We start from the raw sequence: 20824 nt of genomic DNA, 5'->3' as shown, positions 1-20824 counted from the left end.
TTCAGTCTGTTTTCTCTACACACATATTCATTTATATTTATACATGTTATTTTATAATATATAAAATTATAGTATATATAATTATATAATAAAATTATGTTACATAAATATAAAATAAAAATTATAAATTTTTATAATTCCCTACTTATTCCCATTTAGACTTCATGGGTTTTGTTTTTTTTTTTGGTGTTTAAATAATGCCATTTATTAGTAGTAGTAGTAGTAGTAGTAGTAGTAGTATTTACTTATTTTAAGAGAGAGAGCATTTGGGGGACAGGGCCAGGTAAGAGAGAAAGAGAATCCCAGGGAGGTTCCATGCTTAGTGCAGAGCCCAGCATGGGGCTTAGTCTCACAACCAAGAGATCATGATCTGAGCCTAAATCCAGAGTCAGACGCTTAATCAACTGAGCCACTGATGAACGTTTTATTTAGTCATTGTTGCCCATTTGTCTGTTGCCTTTGATGAATTTCAAAAGTGGAGTTGGTGGGTCAAAAGAATGCCTTCTTAATGGAAAAGAAATCAAGTCATGCTTGGTTTTTAATATGCTTTTAAAAACCCAGGTAACCTCACCAACATATAATGCAGGATGTAACAGGGAATCAACATTATTCCTGCCAACTGCTTGCCCTAATAAAGATAAATGAAAACTCTTCTACCTGCTTCCAGGATTTTGTCTGTTTGTCACTGACTATGGTTATTATATGAAACACAGGCCTCTAGAAGCCATATTATTGTTGTGTTTTTCTGAGTTTTTAGTTTGAGAAGCTGTCTGATAATATGGGGAAGGAAATGATAGCTGAGAATTTATTTTTAGAGCTAAATTTGGTCTGTAAATTAAAATGGGGGAGTGTGTCATGGTCGGCTCCTTAATTTCTGGCTGCAGCTCTGTCATCTGCCAGCTGTGTTAAGAAGAGAGTCATCTATGGTCTATTTTTAAATTTCCTCACATGTAAAATTAAAATAATATTAAATCTTCGTCTATTAAAGATGTATTTCAGTAATTGGATAATACCTAAAAATGTTTTGTACTTAGAGGAGAAAGAATCTCTTCAAATCAAAAATGTGTCACCAGTTAGCTCAGTTCCTCTTGTCAACCATATTTCTAGATTACTAGAATTAAAAGATTTTTTTTTAATTTTTAATAGCCTATTCTAGTAAAGATGGAATAATCAAAGAATACTTAAGTCAGAGTCCTGAAATTTGACTCCCTCATGTAATTTATACCACAACTAAGAGCAAATCATTTGTTTCTTGAGTCTCATTAATGTAATAGTATCTATCCCTGTCTCAAAATTTTGAGGAGCTAATAAGCATAAGCATAATAATAAGCATGTGATTGTGGATATACTTTGAGAAGTATAAAACATTATATAAATACAAGGTGGCATCACATATTGAATCACTTTATTTGACCAGGAGAGGTGAAATGTCAGCAAGGTAATAGAAAAGTATAGGCTTAAATAATGCAGAAATTGCTCTTTCAAAACCTGGCTTTCCTAATTTCTTGATACTGTTTGTGGGTGTATTTGATCCTCTCACAATTTTTTAGTTAACTCAAAAATTGTTACTAATCGACTCTAAATTGATAGTAATATTTGTATAGGGAAGTGTGTTTAATGTTCCAACTTGGGATCCCACCCTATGAAGAAAATGTATTTCTTCCTGGTATGGAAAATGGAGAAACTCTTCAAATGTAAGCTAGCATCCACCTGCCTGTCCCTTACCTCAACTGCTTGCCTTTTATTGAATGTCTCTGAGCTTTTGTCCATTTTGGACGCTGTGTTTTCTCTGCCTGGATTTTTTTTTTCCTCTCTCTCTTTTGCCTTGCTAAATCCCTATTGATCCTGAAAGTCTTAGTTTAGATTTTACTTTCTTTGGATATAGTTCTCTATCCTCCTTAGACAGTCTTTCACTAATTGAGGAGACATGCTTGTCAAGCCCAAACATGATTGCATACTGAGATATCTCTCTTCTACTAGCTAAGTTGCTTCATAGCAGAGTCTGTCTCATCCACTTTTAACAATTCTGAGTAATAGGAGTAGTATCTGGTGTCTACTAGATGCTCTGAAAAGTGTTGAAAGAATGACACCGATAAAAAAAATTCTTAGCCAGTACTCTTTTATCTTTTAGATAAAGAAATCACAGAAGCCATCTCTGATAAGTTGAGACTTAAAGGAATTTCAGAAGCAATCCATTTGGCAATTTAGGAACCTTAAGGAAAGGTAGTGTGGCTAGGATAAAGGATGGGTAGGGAGAAGTCAGAGAGAAACAAGGCCTTATAAGTCAGTGATAATTTTAACCTGAGTTTGAAGGGGATTTATTGGGGAGTGATTTGACCTAATTTGCCATCTACAAAGTAATACTGCTTTGTTGGGAATGGCATTGGTCCCTTTTGTGGTTGGGAGAAAGTAGGCATTAAGTGGTAGAGGCGCAATAAAAGTTACTGCAATCAAGATGTATTTCATAGGAACTTTTGTTTAACCTTAGTTTAGAAATATTTCCTGCTGTGATAGTAATGTACTCTGTTGAACATGGTTTTTTCTTTCCTTTTTTTTTTTTTTTGGAATTAGTTTGTACTGTTAAAGTTCAAGTGTGTAAATGCAGAAGATAATTAAAACCTGTGGCACAATTCTTTTCCTGTCATTTGCATGTGTTCCCGTATTTCTGGTATTGGTGCCAGACACCTCTGTTAATTTAGCAAACGGGATCAATTTTCTTGTAATTGAGATGTTAAATTCTAGTTTGCGAATATGTGTATATTTAACCTTTGAAGAAAATTCTACTTACTAAAGTTATAAATATCTAAGGTGATATCAGGATGAGTACAGCATTAAGGGACATCAATGGCAATGTTTTCTATAGTTCTGTGGTGAAGGAACTATTTATAAATAATTCTTAAAGCACCTTGCAGTTATTAAAGTAAATTTTAAATAGAATTATGCATTGAATTAACATTATTAAAACAACTTATGTTGCCTACTTTACATTTTCCAGGAACATCATTTACAGCGAGCTATTTCAGCACAGCAAGTATTTAGAGAAAAAAAAGAGAGCATGGTCATTCCAGTTCCTGAGGCAGAGAGCAACGTCAACTATTACAATCGCTTGTACAAAGGAGAGTTTAAACAGCCAAAACAGTTCATTCATATTCAGCGTAAGTTTGTTGATTCATTGTTTTCTGTTTGTAATTTAAGTTTATCTACTAGTGAATATCCTTTCTTTTCTATGCCCAAAGAGATTTTAATTTTTCAGTTCATGCACACTGATTAATAGAAATGTAAAACATTAAAGAATAAAATCTCTGTATGCTTAACATCTGAATTTGCATTAGTTGCATTTGGAACATTTGATGTTTATGTAGATTAGGATTTGGTGTGGTACTTAAACTTTATTATACAACTAAAAGTTGGTGGATTGTTGTACTCAAATTTAAGATTTATTTTTAAATCCCTGGTGGCTATAATGCTGATTAGGGGTGAGTCTTCAGAAGTTTTTTAGAATTAGATTCTACCCCTCTACCTACGTCTAATTTTTATAAAATTCTGTTTCTGCCTCCTTGATACTCTCTTATTTTTCTCCCCATTGTTACTATTTAAATGATCACCATCTCTTGCCTTAGAACTGTTTCACTAACCTCCTGTTAAATTTACTATCCCTCCATCGCCTTTCCTTACCCTCTTCTAATATGCCTTCTCGACAAAGTCCACCAGCACCAGAGTGGTTTTCCTAAAGTGTCAGTCTGATCAAATTATTCTCTGGCTTAAAATCCTGCTGTTCTTTATTGTCTCCAGTAGTTTTCAGCTGATGGTGTAGACAGATGCTGATGTCTTGGTATCTTGTCTGATTGTGTAAGAAAAAGCCTTGGGTAGCTTGTTAAAATAGAGATTCCAGGGCTCTGCTTCAGGCCTACCTGTATGAGAATCATCGGTATGCATCCTAGTAATAAGTATTTTTAAAAGTTCCCAGGTAATTATGAAACCCCTCCAGATTTAAGACTGACTAGAAGATTGACTATTTTCCATCTAAGATGCACATTTTTTATTGGTAATCTTTGAAATAAGATTGCATATTAAATTGTTACTGTCCTGGATACAAGTCTAGTTTATCTAAAGAAAATTTGCATTTGTTTCTGCCAAGCATTTAGGGAAACTACCAACATCAGACCACTTTAAAGTTTTCCCTGTTTGTTTTGTTTGTTTTTAGACCATACTGATAGCTTTAGTTCAGGCTACAGACCTGCTTAGAGTTCATTTCTCAGGGGGAGATTTTTCTCTCCTTTCATGTAAGGGCAAGTTGAGAAATGAAGTTCCTTGCTGTTTCTTTCTGCATAGTTGGTTTATTTCTTTATCTTACACTGAGATTGTTACCATTTGGTAGTGTATGTTTATGCAGGAGTATTCTGTTAACCTTGTTAATAGACTCCAGCAGAAAGCTTTTTTTTTCTTTTTAATAGTACATAAAGTCATGGTGCACCTTGTAGCTGGTGGCAGTTTAGATTTCACACTTCAGTAATAGGCAAATTCTCTACTTTGAATACAAGACCCTTTGTGATTGTTTCCCCTGTCTACTCCATTAACCTCATTTCCTGACTGCTCTTCCTCACACTCTCTTAACCATAGGAACTAACTTGAAATTACTCATATTTGCCTGGTTATTTTACATTTCACATTTCACACTCCCTTGCATGTGCTAGTCAAGTCAGCTTTCACCTCCTGCAACTCACTGAACACCTAACTTCGTTCTGAAGCTTATCCTGACTTTTGTCATCCTACTTCTGTTTTTTACTTAATCTCAGTATCTTGTACATACCTCTATTAGAGGACTTGCCATATTTTATTACAATTATTTGTAACCATTCTTTCTCTTCTTTTAGACTAGGAGCTTCTTGAGGGCAAGGATTATGTTTTATTTTCTCTTCATATCTTTAGAGTGAAGTGCATGGCTTATAGATGCACAATAAATAGCATGTTTGTTGACTGAATTGTTTTTAAATGGCTTTTATTTTTTTTTTTAATTTTTTTTTTTTTCAACGTTTATTTATTTTTGGGACAGAGAGAGAGACAGAGCATGAACGGGGGAGGGCCAGAGAGAGAGGGAGACACAGAATGGGAAACAGGCTCCAGGCTCTGAGCCATCAGCCCAGAGCCCGACGCGGGGCTCGAACTCCCGGACCGCGAGATCGTGACCTGGCTGAAGTCGGACGCTTAACCGACTGCGCCACCCAGGCGCCCCTAAATGGCTTTTAAAAGGCTGTTAGGTATCACAACCATTTCCAGAAATTTTTTTTTCTCTTAAGCATTCGAGAGAAATATGATACAGCCATTATTTATGTGACTCTGTATTCTTTGAATCCCTTTAGTTTGTTGCATTTGTCTTACCTGTGTATCAGGAAAGAGCGGGTTCATAATAGGAATTTTAAGTATTTTTCAAGCCAAAGTATCCATTTGTTATTGTTTTGTATTTTAATAACACTGTAGCTGGACATCAGGACCATATGTAAAAACCATTATAGAAAACCAAGAATGAAGAAGTTGCATGTAACCCATCTGGGTCAGGCACATTAGATACAGTAAACATTAAAATTGTGTTGGTTTTTAAATTTCATTTTATTCTGTTACCACAGAAAATAGAATAAAAAATAATAGAAAATTATTTTCACTTTCGTTTTTTCTCTTTTGGTCTGTCAACATGTGTTCTACATGCTATGCTATATATAAGATCCTATTGCACATATAAATTTTCATACTCCTTTTTCTACTTATATTTTAAGTTTCCCACGTTTGAATATTGTCTGTGATTGTCATTTTCAGTGTCTACTAATTTTCTATCAAATTGATATTTATCACTTTGCTTACTTCTATGCCTATTACTGGCCTTAAACTTGTGTATACTAAAATTTAAACTCATATTATCATTGAGATTTTTTTTTTTCAGGGAAGAGCTTTTTTTTTTTTTTTTTTTTAAGTTTATTTATGTTTTTAGTAATCTCTACACCCAATGTGGGGTCTGAACTCACAACCTCAGGATCAAAAGTCAGATGGCTGTTCCAGTTGAGCCAGCCAGGTGCCCACCCCTCAAGGAAGGGCTTTTATTTATTTAAAAAAAATTTTTTTAATGTTTATTTATTTTTGAGAGAGAGACACACACACACACACAGAGCGTGAGCAGGGGAGGGGCAGAGAGAGAAGGAGACGCAGAATCTGAAACAGGCTCCAGGCTCTGAGCTGTCAGCACAGACCCTGACGCAGGCTGGAACTCACGAACTGTGAGATCATGACCCGCCATTCGAAGCCGTACGCTTAACTGACTGAGCCACCCGGGCACTCAAGGAAGGGCTTTTAAACATTTTTTTTGAGTTCTGAAATATAAGGAATTACAGAAGATATTGCTTTGGCTTTTTCGTTTTCTTCTTCACATGATAGAGTTGAAAGAATCTCCATTTGCCTACCTAAGAAAAGACATTGCATAATTGCCACAGTACGATAGCTTAGTTCAGGTTCATCACATCGTTTCCCTGAGCTTTGGCAGAAAACTTACTTTATTACTCCACAGTGCTACTAATGTGACTATTACCCGTTTAGAGTTTTTAAAAGATTCTTTTGTCCATCGGATGTACTTTTAACTTTGTATGATTTTTTTAAAGTTTATTTATTTATTTTGAGAGAGAGCATGAGTGGAGGAGGGGCAGAGATAAAGAGTCAGTCAGTCAGTCCCAATCAGGCTCCACGCTCTTCACACAGAGCCCAACTGGGACTCCATCTCAAGTGAGCCCAAATGAAGAGTCAGATGCTTAACTGACTGAGCCACCCAGGTGCCCCTAACTTTTCCCTGTGTGTTCTACCGCTAGGACACCAGCCTTACTTACCAAAATGAGCTGTTAGAAGTGAAGGTCTGTTTTTTTTCAGGAGCAGAATTCCATCTCACTCACCATACAGCCCCAGAATATGGTTTTAGTACAATTTTCTTTCCATTTCCCCTGACCCTTCATACTTTTCAGCTACAAAATAATGAGCTCCTTGCACCTCTCTGACTTATGCCACATATTGTTATACCTCCATGTTATACCCCTTTACTTCTCTCTTCCCTTTGTTAGAATATAACTTATTCTCTGCATCTCATCTCCAGGATTACATTTAACAGCCTTTCCCTGAGCCCCTCCAAGCAGAATTCTTGGCACTGTTTACCTCAAGCCCTCTTGTGTCATACACACCCTCACTGTAGCATGAGCCACCTTTGGTTGTGGTTGTTTGCCTTCTGCTGTCTCTCTAGGCTATACCAGTCATTGAGAGCAGGGACTTTTTTTCTTTTAATTTCACTGCCTAGTATAGTACCTAGCATGTGGTTAGGCAAGCAGTGTAATGTTCGCTGAATAAGTAAACAAGTGAATAAATGGATGATTGAAGGTAAAAGTATATACACGTTGGTATTTTTGAGACATTGATCTTGTAGGACTCAAAATTGTACACAGGATCAAACATAAGAACAAAATTATTGGGCTGCCAGGGTGTTCAGTTGGTTGAGTGTCCAACTCTTGATTTCAGCTCAGGTCATGATCTCATGGTTCATGAGTTCAAGCCTGCGTTGGGCTCTGTGCTGACAGTGTGGAGCCTGCTTGGGATTCTCTGTCTGCCTCGCTCTCTCTGCCCCTCCCCCACGTTCTCTCTGAAAAATAAACATTGAAAAAAATAAAATTATTTGTGTGTGTAGTGAAATTGAGGATCCGTGTGGATCCAAGTTAGAAATGAAAAGTGAGCTCTGTTATTTACAACAGTGTCATTTTAGGCCAAGAAGGAGTTGGGAATGGAATGATACCAGTCTTGATATGGATGCAAGAACTTTGTTCCTTCCTTTTCTCTTGTGGTACCAGTTCTCCATAGTGACCCATATTGGTAATCTGAGGAAGTTATCAGAGCACATTGGAGTAGTCTTTCCAGCATAACAGATGGAGGCATCTTGGAGGCATGTGGTCTTGATACCTAAGATACTGAAACTGTTCCTCACTGGTCAGTTGTGTGACACATGCATAAGATGCTACCTCCATTTTACTTACTGTTACAACAGATTTACTTTGGGTACCTCAACCCAGATGTTATAATTCCTTCATTCCTTTTGGAATTTAAGAACTTCATCAAATTCAGAACCCAAACTTTTCTCCTTAAGGAAATGACTTTGTTTACACTGCAGTAAGTTATTTTGATGTTCCTTTATTCCTTTTATTTAATATGGTAATATTTTATAGTTGACATTAAGTATCTCAGAATTTTAAACATGAAGGAACTTGAGATATTGTTTCAATATTGTTTCATAAGTGTTCTGAAGTTAATTTGTCTTTAGTTTTGAACTCACCTAAATGGTCTTTGAAAATAAGACTCCTTATCTTGTTTTGAAAGGAAAGGTCTCTTCCTCTTCTCCCTGCACTGCACCTACACACACAGATCAGTAGACCGTCTCAGCTGCTTCTTGGCTGAAAGAGGAGAGTTCAGGAGGAAGGATAGGTGGGAGGTAGCACCTCCTCATTCTCTGTTGGGCAGGCAGAGGAACTCACCAAAAGGAGATTGAAGTCTGCTATTTGTATCTGCAGCCAGGATAGTAAAGCCCTAGGAAAGTGCCTGTCATTGTGTGTATGCTCCTATATACCTTAGTACACGTGAAGGTGGCTTCTTCTCAGTCTGATAAAGGTGACCATTGTCAAGTCTACATTAGGAAAAGAAGAAAAATTCCCCTTACTCAATATAAAGTAGACCTGTATGTTCCACTAGGTTTTCAGCAAGAGTGAGATAGATGCTGGCCTAACATTCGACTTCAGTCTCATTATCCTTGCAATGCTCTTTGCTATTCTTTTAACAAAAATAATGACCTTTTACCCTGGTGGGACAAACATGTTTTGATTGGAGAATCCAAATGAAGAGCACTACTTTGTTTATACAGTAAAACTTCTTGGTGAAAAGGATGCATTCTAGGAACATCACTTTTTGTAAAAATGTTGCCAGGTATGTGTAAAGCAGTTAAATTGAGCACACATCTCGTGAAATGAATCACGCATTCAGATAAATAAATATTAGAAAAAAAGTGCCACAAGTATAGAAGTGGATTGTGGAGAACACATTCCAGGTGAAGCTAGATCCCAGGTTCAGGTGATTGGAGGCATGGTAACAGGGACAGTGAGCCAGGCCAGGCCTTGAGGACAACCCACATTCAGATCAACTGGTTGTAAGGATTTTTCTCCTCAGGATTGTGCTGAGTCTCCTTAGGTAAAGCTGTGGGCATGAAGGCTGAAATGTAGAGCAGTACCTGGAGAGCTACTAATCTGGGAAGGAGGAAGAAACCCAAAACTCAAAAGTATTAAAGTAATGCCAGGTGTTTTGGGAAAAAGCAAAATAATCATTGGTGGTCTGGGTAGAGAGATAAAAATGAGTACAAAGAGAGTGCCCCTTGAGCCTTTATGCATTTATTTATGCCCACTATTAAAAAATTTGAAAAATTGGGGTGACTTTGAGTAAAATACAGCATCACAGATTAAAGACCTTGGTTAAAGATTCAGGAGAAAACAAAGAGGTAAATTTGATGCATAGTAGTGCATATTATAGGCATGATGTAATTAATAGACAAAGCAAAAAAGTGAGATTGGTTTTAAGGTGCATATTTCAGTGCATGTTTCCTGGCACTGAAGCATTTAGAACCTCCTGTGGGGCCACACAAAGAAGATACTGTGATATAACCCAGCACACCAGATTTTGTTAATAGGTGTTAACCAGAAATAAGCTTTCAGCATATTCACCTAGCAGGTAGCATCTCCACGGAAGATTCTTCAGTGACACCACACTGCCCTGAGTGTTGGCGCTTTGTAGGATTTTGTCTCTCTCCCTATCTACCACCAAAAACTAAATTTCCTTCCATTTTACCCCACTGGTATAATTTAATGGGCTCCCTACCCATTTTTTACTTTTTTATATGCTTATTTTCTGAAAATTTTAATAGAAGACTAAACTTTTCTTTCCACAGTTATGGGTAAAATGCTTAGTAACATAGCTGACCTGTACCGATTGCCGTGCCCAGGTCCTGTTAGTGTTTTACATATATTATGTCACTTATGCCTCAAAGGTACTTTATGAGGTACTTTCTTTTTAAAGAAAGATTACAAAAAGAGCCCAAAGTAATGGAGCTAGCAAGTGGAAGAGTCAGAATTGGAACCAGGCCCTCTGGCTCTAGGGTGTGCCTGTTTAACTCTGGTATACTGTTTTTCAGTCATGGCTCATGGTTCTAAGATGCAGATACTGATACATGTTAAAACAAATCCATTTCCATTCAAATGTGGTTGATGATAGAATCAACAATGGGAGTAAAGGATTCGTTTTTTCCAGTAGTTTTGTGTGTATGTGATGGATAAATTGCAGGATAGAGGATAGGTTGTCAGCTGATAGAAAAGGAAATCCTGGGCTTGGGGTGCCTTGGTGGCTTAGTTGATTAAGTGTCTGACTTCAGCTCAGGTTATGGTCTCCCAGCTTGTGAGTTTGAGCCCTGGGTAGGGCTTTGGATTCTGTGTCTCCCTCTCTCTCTGCCCCTCCCCTGCTCATGCTCTTTTTCTCAAAAATAAACAAAGATGAAAAAGAATTAAATAAATAAAGTGTTAATTGCAGAAAAGAATAGTAATCCCAGGATGCCTGATTGGCTTAGTCAGTAGAGCATGTGAGTCTTGATCTCAAGAGTCTTGAGTTTGAGACCCATGTTGGGTATAGAGATTACTTGAAAAAAAAAAATCATAATAATAATCCCATCTTGCAAAGGTAAGCAACAGAGATAAAAGTTGTCTTCCCTTTTTTCCAAATTTGTGTGATGTGTATGTATGTATATATGTATAGGTCTGTTGTTTTTGCTTTTTTTTTTTTTTTTTTTTTTACTTACTGTCAATAAGCATTTTCCAAGTCATTAACTAGCTTTAATAATTTTCAAAGCTATATAATATTACAAGGAATTTGTTTTACATCCTTCAGTAGTCAGCAGGAATCTAAGAAAGCAAGCCAATACTGAAGGTTTTTATTTGTTTACACTTTAATTAACAAGGAGTTCTAGACCCAGGATTATTTGTGGTTTTGTTATTAGTAAAATACAACTTTGTGTATTAGTAAATCTTGGCAAATTAGTAACTTCATTAGTAAAATATAATTTGCATTTTAAAGAGAAACAGGATTTTAGGCTTTGAAAAAATTAATTTTTTTTTTTTTTAAAAAGCTAGTGCACAGTGAACTCTTTTTAGATAAAGCCTAATTTACTTCAGATGATGCTTTGCGTTCAGTTGTCCTGTCTCTTCAGGCTATTCCTTAGTGTTTTTGTGCTTCATACCACGACATTTTTTAGTACGGGCCAGGTATTTGGTAGAATGTTCCTCAGTTTGGGTCAGCCTGTTTCCTCATGATTTGTTTCGGGTTAAAATGGGGTGGTGGTGGTGGTGGTGGTGGTGGTGGTGGTGGTGGTGGTGGTTTTATTGTGGTAAAAAATATAACATGTTCTCTCTTAATTTGTAAGTCTGTATCACAGTATCGTTAACTCTATGCACATTGTTATTCAACAGATCTTTAGAAATTTTTCATTTTGCCTTACTGAAATTCTGTACCCATTGAACAACTCCCCTGCTACACCCTCCCCTCAACCCCCGACAACCACCATTCTACTTTTTGTTTCAATGAATTTGACTACTTTAGTTACCTCATGTAAGTGGAATCATGTGTATTTGTCTTTTTGTGACTGGCTTATTTCAGTTAGCATAATGTCCTCAAGGTTCATCCATATTGTAGCATATGACAAGATTTCATTCTTTTTTAAAGCTGAATAATACCTCATTGTATGTGTATATCACATTTTGTTTGTCCATTCATCTGTTGATTCTACCTCCTGGCTGTTGTAAATAATATTGCAGTGAACATGGGTCTTCGCATATATATCCCTTTGAGATCCTATTTTCAGTTCTTTTGGATATATACCTGGAAGAGTAATTGCTGGATCACATAGTGATTGTATTTTTGAGGAACCTGCCTAGTGTTACACACAGTAGCTACAGTATTTTACCATCCTACCAACAATGTGCAACATTCCAATGTCTGCACATTCACACCAAGTGTGATTTTTGTTTGTTTTTTGTTTGTTTTTTAGAGTGGCCATCCTAATGATGGTATCTCATTGTGATTTTGATTTGTAATTCCCTAGTGGCTAGTGATGTTGAGCGGCATTTCATATGCTTGTTGGCTATGTGTATATCTTTGGAGAAATGTCTCTTCGGGTCCTTTGCATTTTTTTTTAATTGGGATGGTTTGTTGTTGTTTAGGAGTTCTTGATGTATTTTGGATATTAACCTCTTATCAGATATATGGTTTGAAAGTATTTTCTCCCATTCCATAGGTTGCCTTTTCACTCTCCTGATTGTTAACTGTGCTTTGCAGAAGTTTTTAAGTTTGATGCAATCCCATTTGTTGTTGTTGCTTGTGCTTTTGGTATCATCTGGAAGAAATCATAACTAAACCTAGTATTATGAAGCTTTTCCTGTGTATTTTCTTTTAAGAGTTTTATAGTTACAGGTCTTGTGTTTAAGTCTTTAATTCATTTTGAGTTAATATTTGTACATAATGTAAGAAGGCTTGTCTTAATATTTTTTGCACGTGGATTGCAGTTTTCCCAGCACCATATGAGACTGTCCTTTCTCCATTGTGTAGTCTTGACACCCTTTTTGATCATCTTGTGAGGGTTTATTTTATGATTCTCTGATCCCGTTGGTCTGCAAGTCTCTTTTAATGCCTATACACTAATTTGATTATTGTAGTTTTGTAATATGTTTTGAAATCTGAAAATGTATGGGTTTTTTTTTTAAGTTTATTTATTTATTTTGGGAGAGACAGAAACAGCGCAAGCAGGGGAGGGGCAGGGAGAGGGAGAGGGAGAGGGAGAGGGGGAGAGAGAGAGAGAGAGAGAGAGAGAGAGAGAGAGAGAGAGAGAATATCCCAATCAGGCTCTGCACCATCAGTGCCTGATGAGGGGCTTGAACTCACAAACTGTGAGACCATGACCTGAGCTAAAACCAAGAGTCGGAAGCTTATTTAGCTTGATGAAATCTTATTTGGCAAAGAGTCTCTCTAGTAAAGGAAATTAGTTATTCATTGCCCTCCAGTTTATGTTTTACACGTTTGGAATTTTTCAAATCTTTTAGGATTTCTATTTCAAAACTTTATGATATCTGTACTAAGTTTAATTTCCTGGTCCACTCAATGCTTTGCTAAAATTAAATCTATAAGAATATTGGTATTTAATCTCTCATGTTTCCAACTGTTTAGTGCGCTATGGAGATACATTCTTTTTCTTTGACTTATTTATTATTTATACTATTAGCTATTAATAGCATGTATATTTTTGCACATATAATTGTAGAATTAATTTGTACTGGTTAAGCTAAGATACTGTCTGCATCCAGATGTCTAAGTGAGGCTTTGCCCTCATTTTGTATTTGTTGAATGATTCATTGAGAGTGAATGAGAAAGAGATGAGGTCTGAACAGAAAGTAGGGGAGAATCTCAGGTAGAACGCAGAGATCACTGACTCAGAATATTTTTATAAAACACAAAATTGTTTTCACAAAGTAATACAGTTTTATTTTTAATAGGTAATGCATTTAGATGATTTCAAAATAGAAAGTATATGAAAAACAGCCTCCAGTCACCCTCCCCTTATAAGAAACTACTTTTTTTAAGGCTATGTTTTCTTTTAGGGTTTTGTTATGCAAATTCAAGCACTTAAGAATTTATATTTTTATACCCCTTTTACACAAAAGTTAACATACTATGTGTACATTTTGGCACTTGATTTTTTTTTTTTTCTTTTTCGTAAGAGTATAGTCTGGAAACTAGCCCATATCAACATGTAGAATGTGTCCTCATTTCTGTTTTACTGCTGCATAATAGTTCTTTGTGTTTGGTTGTGCAAGATTATTATCCCATTTCCTATAGAAGGGAACTTGGATTGTTTCCAGTCTTTTGTTATTGCAAATAGTGCTTCTGTGAAGAACTGTGAACATACAGAATTTCATAAAGGTGTGATTATATGTATTCCAGAAATTGCCAAGTTGCTTTCTATAGGAGTTCTACAGTTTTACACTTCCACTAGCAATGCATTATAGTGCTATTTCATCACAGCCTGGTCAAAAGACTGCCTTAGAATTTTTTAATTTTTTCCAAGTCTGATAGATGAGAGATGATATACCTCAGTGCATTATTCTTTTAAATAAACCTTTTATTTTGGAAAATTTTCAGATTTATAGAAAAGTTGCAAAGGTAGTATTCTTTTATACCTCTCACCCAGTTTCAGTTTCCTCTAATACTATCGTGCATTACTGTGGCACCTGGTGTCAAACCTAAGAAACCAATATTGGAACATCATTGTTGATCAAAATCCAGACTTTAGTTTCTTTTAGTATAGTTTTAATTTGGATTTCTTACTATGAATGAGGTTGAGTGTTTTTTCTTACTTTTAAAGGAGCCATTAACATTTTTATCTTCTGAATTGTTACTGTCCTTTACCCAAGTTGCCTACTGAGTTGTTAGAAAACAAGAGAGGAATGGTCTGAAGGAGAAGAGAGAAGACTAGGAGACTTTCTTTTTAAACCACCGTTACATCATTTTAGGTCCTATCTAATATCATTAGGCTGTAGTCCTTCTCTGATGATGGAAATCTCTCCATGAAACTCTCAAAGAATCCACTTTCCCATTCTCATAGTTTGTGGTTCCCATAGTTGTCATCTTTGCTACTAATTTTGACTAGTAATACTTGTTATTTATTTAAATATGAGTTTTTCAGAGTGGGAGAGGGATATAGTTGGCTAGTCAGCGGAAGGACTAAAAATAATCCTGATTATAGTATAAACCTGGTTTGGTTTTTTTGTTTGTTTTGGAGGGGAGAGTAGAGAGACTTGGATCAGCATGTGATCTTGTAGAAATGGTCTTGGGCTCTTCTGCACTTTGTTTTATTTGTACATTGGGTAAGGAATATAAGTAAGGTCTGTAGCTGAGTCTTATAATTGTAGGAAATCTTGGAGACTTAAAGTCTAGAGTTCTGGCTATATCTGCATTCATGATCTCTTGGTACTCTATTGAGAACTGCTGAGCTTGGAGGTTATTAGAACCTTGGAGAGCTCCAAGCAGAGGCGATGTTGCTTCCGAACTTTGAGATACACTAAGCTGTCATCAGCTGTCTTTGAAAGTTACTTGAAGTCTGAGACCTTAAAAATTTACAAATTTTAAAAATTCAGCATATTTCAAATTAGGCATAAGTAAAGTTTATGATCTTTAAGAGCAAAGACTTGGGTTTAGATCAGAGGTTCTCATAAAGTTGCTCATCATCACTTGGGAACTTGTTAAAAATGAAAATTAGCAAGCCCTTCTCTAGATCTGCTGAGTCAGAAACTGGTGGTCAAGTTCAACAATCTGTTTTAACAAGCCATCCAGATAATTCTGGTGAATGTTGAAGTTTGAGAAACACTGGTTTAAAGGCTTGGCTGATACTCATGTAAAGGAGAAACTTGTGAGCGTTTGTCAGATCCCTGGACTTCCTTAGGTTTAAGAAGTATGTATGGAATCCCAGGAAGGTGTTTTATTTGAACTGCTTCCTAGTTCATAGGTCTACCTAGTCAGAGCCCACTTTAATGTATACTAGGTTCTATTTAACTGAGGTTTAGGTAGGTATACGATAGCATTGCTGATGTAAGACTTGTAAAACTGTTCAATTCTGCTTTTTTTAAAAAAATAATACACATGTTATATATGTGCATGCAGCTTCATGGCTGTATAGTTCTGACTCCTTATTCTGCTATATAAAGGTGGATTTGGATCATAGAGCCCTCTATCCAGACTCATTATTGATAATTTCTATCTCTTGTAGTTAAGCATATTCCCTGTGTATATTTCTGCTCTTCTCTCTGGGATGTCCTTGTATCTACCTTTTCTTATGCCTTATGGCATTGATATTTATTCCAGTTTAGAAGGGAGCCTGTCATACATGTTGTACTTGAGGTACAGACAGTATTGGTTGTTACCGGGTTCATTGGATCAATAAACATAATTTTGGAAAGTTGTATGGAAAGGAAATGCAGAGTTGGAAGAAGAGATACACCAATGAGTTTATAAGTAAATGGCACTCTTAGAAAGTGGTGTTGTTAATACTTTCAAAGAAGGGCCTTGGCAAACAAGGTGCACTTGTACCTAGGTCTTATTTTGTTGCCTGAACTAAAGGGATCAGATATTGGCAAATAGTTTCCAGAAGTTAACACTTACAAAGTTTAAAGATGCATGAAAGTAGGGGCTTAGTTTATACAAATGAGGGTTGCTTCCTTTTACAATAAAAAAGTACCACTGATAATTCATAGGTAAATGTTGGAAGTGTTCTTGACCTGAAATAACTTTTAAGTAAAAAACTCTATTAGAGTTTGTTCTCTTTTTAATTTTTAATGTTTGTTTTTTAACAAATCCTTGAGTACCTAATACATTTGGTTCACAACAGCTGGTTTGATATGCATGATATTTGCTTATTAAATGTAATTTATAAGCTTAAACATTTAAGTCCAAAGTGGAACAAAAACAATCTTTTGATTTATCTATATTTTTGCTCCCTTTGAAATTCAAAGAATTTTTCATTACTGCTGTTATGATTAGAAGGGTTTAATTTCATGTCTGTGGTGTAATGGGGTAAGTTCTGAGCCCTATGAATCAAAACCCTAAAACCTGTGCTCAACTCACCAAGGTTCTTAACCTCTCACAGTTTTCTGATCTGTAAGATAAGGTATTTCCAGCTCTAGATTATGTTACTTTTTAAATTGTCTTAACATGTAAATTAGCTGATACATCTGATCTTTACCTTACTTTTTTTGTTTTGTATTGTTTTTAAATATGACTGCAGCACTGGTTTATTAGAAAGAGAAAAAGGTGGTAGGGAAGAGGAAAGGGAAGATTTGAAAGAGGGAAAAAATTCAGAATAGATTTCAGGAATAAGAAAAAACTTCCTAAAAATGAAAACTATCTAGATTTTACTTTATGACGCTGAGATTTTTACTTTATTAAAATATTGTTTGAGTAACCTTAGTTATATAATTTTCTCCCACACCTGGTGTTTTTCCACCAACATGAGGAAAAGGAATCATGTGATTAATTGAACACCTGGGTTCTGGTCTGTGACTACCCTTAGGAACTGTTAATTTTTAAGACTTTTACCTCTGTTTACTAGAAAAGAGTAACTGCTATATAATTTGAGTAAAGCTAATTAGAGTCTAGATATCCCGACACATCTCTGTTTGTTCTAGTTTTTTCTTCTTGACAAATTGCACAGAGGTTTAAAAAAAAAAATTCTCAGGAAGCATTTAATTTGGGCATCCATAGTCCTCCTTTCTATTGTTTAGTACCTAGCAAATTATAGACCCTCAACAGTACATGTTCAGTTCTGAGAAAAATCAGCTTGTAAGGAAAGGACTCTGAAAGAGTAGTAATAAATACCGTCTCCATATTCACTACCTTTAGTGTTTACAGTCTCTTTATTTTATATTTTATATTACAGTCTCTTTATTTTCTTTGATTCCTGTCCAGAACACAAGGAACTTTAGGTTAAAAATGTTTCCTAATAAAAATGGAGTAATTTTGATGCTAAAAAATTTTAAATCAGGAATTGCTATTCTCATTTATATCACTTCATCCATTTGTAAAACTGTTTAAATCTGAATTTTGCTTACAGTGTGCTGCTATATCAAATTAGAATATGTGTGTGCATGAGTGAATTTTTAGGTGAAAACTTTTTTTTTTTAATTTCAAAGTAAATGTGACTATTAGAAGTGTGAGGGAAGAAAGTATATAAGACAAATATTGACTTAAGGTTGAAAACAACTGTCAAGCAATACATCTGTCTGCCCCTTCACTGGAAGTATTCAAGCTGGATTTGACAGCCTACCCCCAACCCCACTCCCACCTTGTTTTATAACTGTAATTATTTTAAACAGTTTTTACTCACATTAATTATTGGGTTTTTGTTAGATTATTTTTTCCTTAATAGACTATTTTATTACAACTAAGATGAGAGGGAGGAGGTCTCCCTCTTCTGGGCTTTGATCTTCCATAGATCGAACTCCCAACTTCTTGCTCTCCAGAACATAGCTATCAGCTTAGCCAGTTGGCCACGTTGGCCAGACCCTCAAACATGATGGCCTCAAGAGGCTTTTTCTGCCCTGGAGGAGGAACTTCTTCAGAAATTTTTGTTCTTAAAATTTGTTGAATGTTTATTTATTTTTGAAAGGGGTGGTGGCGGGGGGGGCGGTAGGAAAAGAGAGAATCCCAAGCAGGCTCTGTGCTGTCAGCATAGAGCCCAATGAGGGGCTCAAACTCAACAGTCACAAGATCATGACCTGAGCCTAAATCAAGAGTCAGACACTAAACCAACTGAACCACCCAGGCATCCCAGAAGTTTTTATTCTTAATTATATTTTTTGTTGTTGTTGTTTTTGTTTGTTTGTTTGTTTATACTGTTTAAAATGTCTTCAGGAGTCAGCATTGCCCCTAATGGTTCAGGGACAGTGCAAGTGAGGATTGTATCATTGCTAGGTATTGTATGCTGTTGATGAGCACAGTGCAGTTTCTCTTGGGTCTTGGTGCAGAGCAGTTTATTACTAAATGCATTGTAGACCACACAGATGACCCTAGTTTGCTCATTGTTTGGACGAATGCTCATTACTGTACTCTGGGTGGAAAGAAGAAATGCAGAGCCAGTGCTATACACTCCTGTCCATCCCTCTGCAAGTTTTTGAAGGTGAGGATATGTACATAGGTGACCAATATATAGAGCTTCTTTGGCGAATCTTTATATTAATGGTGTTTTCTGAACAAACGTACCCATATGTGGTAGGGTACATTCCTGTTTCTTCAAACCAGACAGCTTTGTTGAACCTGTTAGCAGTGCACACGTCTAGTATTTCCATCTCCTTCACAGTGAGTTTTTTAGGTCTCTTAATATGTGGGGTGTGTGTTCTATGGTCATGTTTGTGAATATTGATAGTGTATCCTCTGGTCAGCTCTTTTTTTTTTTTTTAATTTTTTTAATGTTTATTTATTTTTGAGACAGAGACAGAGCATGAACAGGGGAGGGGTAGAGACAGAGAGGGAGACACAGAATCCGAAGCAGGCTCCAGGCTCTGAGCTGCCAGCACAGAACCCGACGTGGGGCTTGAACTCCCTAGCCATGAGATCATGGCCTGAGCCGAAGTCGAACACTCCACCAACTGAGCCACCCAGGCGCCCCTTGGTCGGCTTTCTTTTTTTTTCTCTTTGCTGGAGCCACGCCGCATGGGACCTGGTAGAGGAGGAAGAACAAGAGGGATTATTGACAAAATTCTTTTAAGGGTTTGCTCCTTTGAAAGGGATATTAAATTGTTTTCATCAATTGCACACAGTATCCAGCAGTGGTATAAGTCCCTTCTAAAGAACTAAAGTTCAGAAATGTGTACCTAAATTTACCTCTTTATTGCAAGTAACCGAAAGAAGGGTGACATTTGGCTAAACTACTCATCTGAATCAGAGGATAGAAAAAAGTTCAACTAGATATGATCAAGTAATTCAAAGGATATAGGGTAACACTTTGTTGGACTATGAACAAACAGTGTTCTAAGCCCAGTGACCATAAGGTTCACTTTGTGAGGAAAACCATGGTGGACAAAAAATTCTTTTCCCTCTCCAGGAGTGTTTGCAAGTAATAATCAATACTATCATACTTAAAATGAAGGACGTGGAAGCCTCTAGGACAGGGATACATAGCTTCATCTACTGTACGTATCTCTCTACCTGATCCATTTAGTAAGCACTTAATAAATAGAATTAGTGCTAGGCCATGAATTTTGTATGTTTTACAAACATCATTTGATTCACTCTGTAAACGGTTCCTGTGATACACGTAAGAGATAGGTATTATTTCTAGGTAGTACTAATTATCTCCTTATTTTTGGCAACATAACAAGGAATGTTAGTAGGAAATTATGGAATAAACCCTTTGGGTTCTTCTGGGCGCCTGGGTGGCTCAGTTGGTTAAGTGTTCGACTTTGGTTCAGGTCATAATCTCATGGTTCGTGAGTTCGAGCCCCACATCAGGCTCTGCAGACAGTTCAGAGCCTGGAGCCTGCTTCAGATTCTGTGTCTCCCTCTCCCCCTCCCTGGCTCTAGTGAGAGCTCTGTCTCTCTCAAAAATAAACAAAACATTAAAAAAAATGGTTAGGATGATAAATTTATGTTATGTATGTTTTGCCACATTAAAAAATAAAATCAAACTTTTTTTTTTTTATAACCCCCACCACCACCCCTTAAAAATCCTTTGGGTACAAATTGGACATGAATAATAGCATAGATGTCTAAATAATTATGTAGATGGGTGCTTGTGAAATACTTTCATGCACATTTCTCTATTCACTTATCTCACTTATTTACAAAAAGAGCTGTGGCATAGACAATTTGTATTATTTAGAATCTTGTAAGGAAAAATAATATCAGGACAGGTGATTCAGATAAAATTACTTCTTTTGTCCTCAGGAATACAGTTTTGTTGTCCAGTCTCTTATGCTGCACATGTTCCTCTAATACCAGTTAGCTCAACAATAGTGATTGCTCACTGTGGGGTGGTGGGGGGGAATGATCCCAGTATTACGTGGAAGTCGTCCTGATTCTTTTATGATTTTTCCTTGCCAAAGGGGACTGGAGTAGTGAGAAAATAATTAAAAATCTTCACGGGCGGCTGGGGGGCTCAGTCAGTTAAGTGGCGGACTTCCTG

General features: G+C 36.4%; 1 protein-coding gene across 3 annotated transcripts in view; it reads left to right on the top strand.

Annotated features, from left to right (window-relative positions):
• EPC2 (enhancer of polycomb homolog 2) overlaps nt 1-20824 on the top strand; it is a 119089-nt gene that overhangs the window by 44438 nt on the left and 53827 nt on the right. For all 3 annotated transcript variants that reach the window (XM_047082942.1, XM_047082943.1, XM_047082941.1), the window contains exon 2: nt 2996-3155. In XM_047082942.1, coding sequence (XP_046938898.1) covers nt 2996-3155 — 160 coding nt within the window. The remainder of the gene's footprint in view (nt 1-2995; nt 3156-20824) is intronic.

This window comes from Lynx rufus, unplaced genomic scaffold (genome assembly GCF_022079265.1).
Source record: "Lynx rufus isolate CCGP_SWC_20201006 ecotype Redwood Valley unplaced genomic scaffold, mLynRuf1.p SCAF_2, whole genome shotgun sequence".
NCBI classification, from domain to species: Eukaryota; Metazoa; Chordata; class Mammalia; order Carnivora; family Felidae; genus Lynx; species Lynx rufus.
Note: the sequence above shows the minus strand (reverse complement) of the source record. Positions and strands in the feature narration are given on the sequence as shown.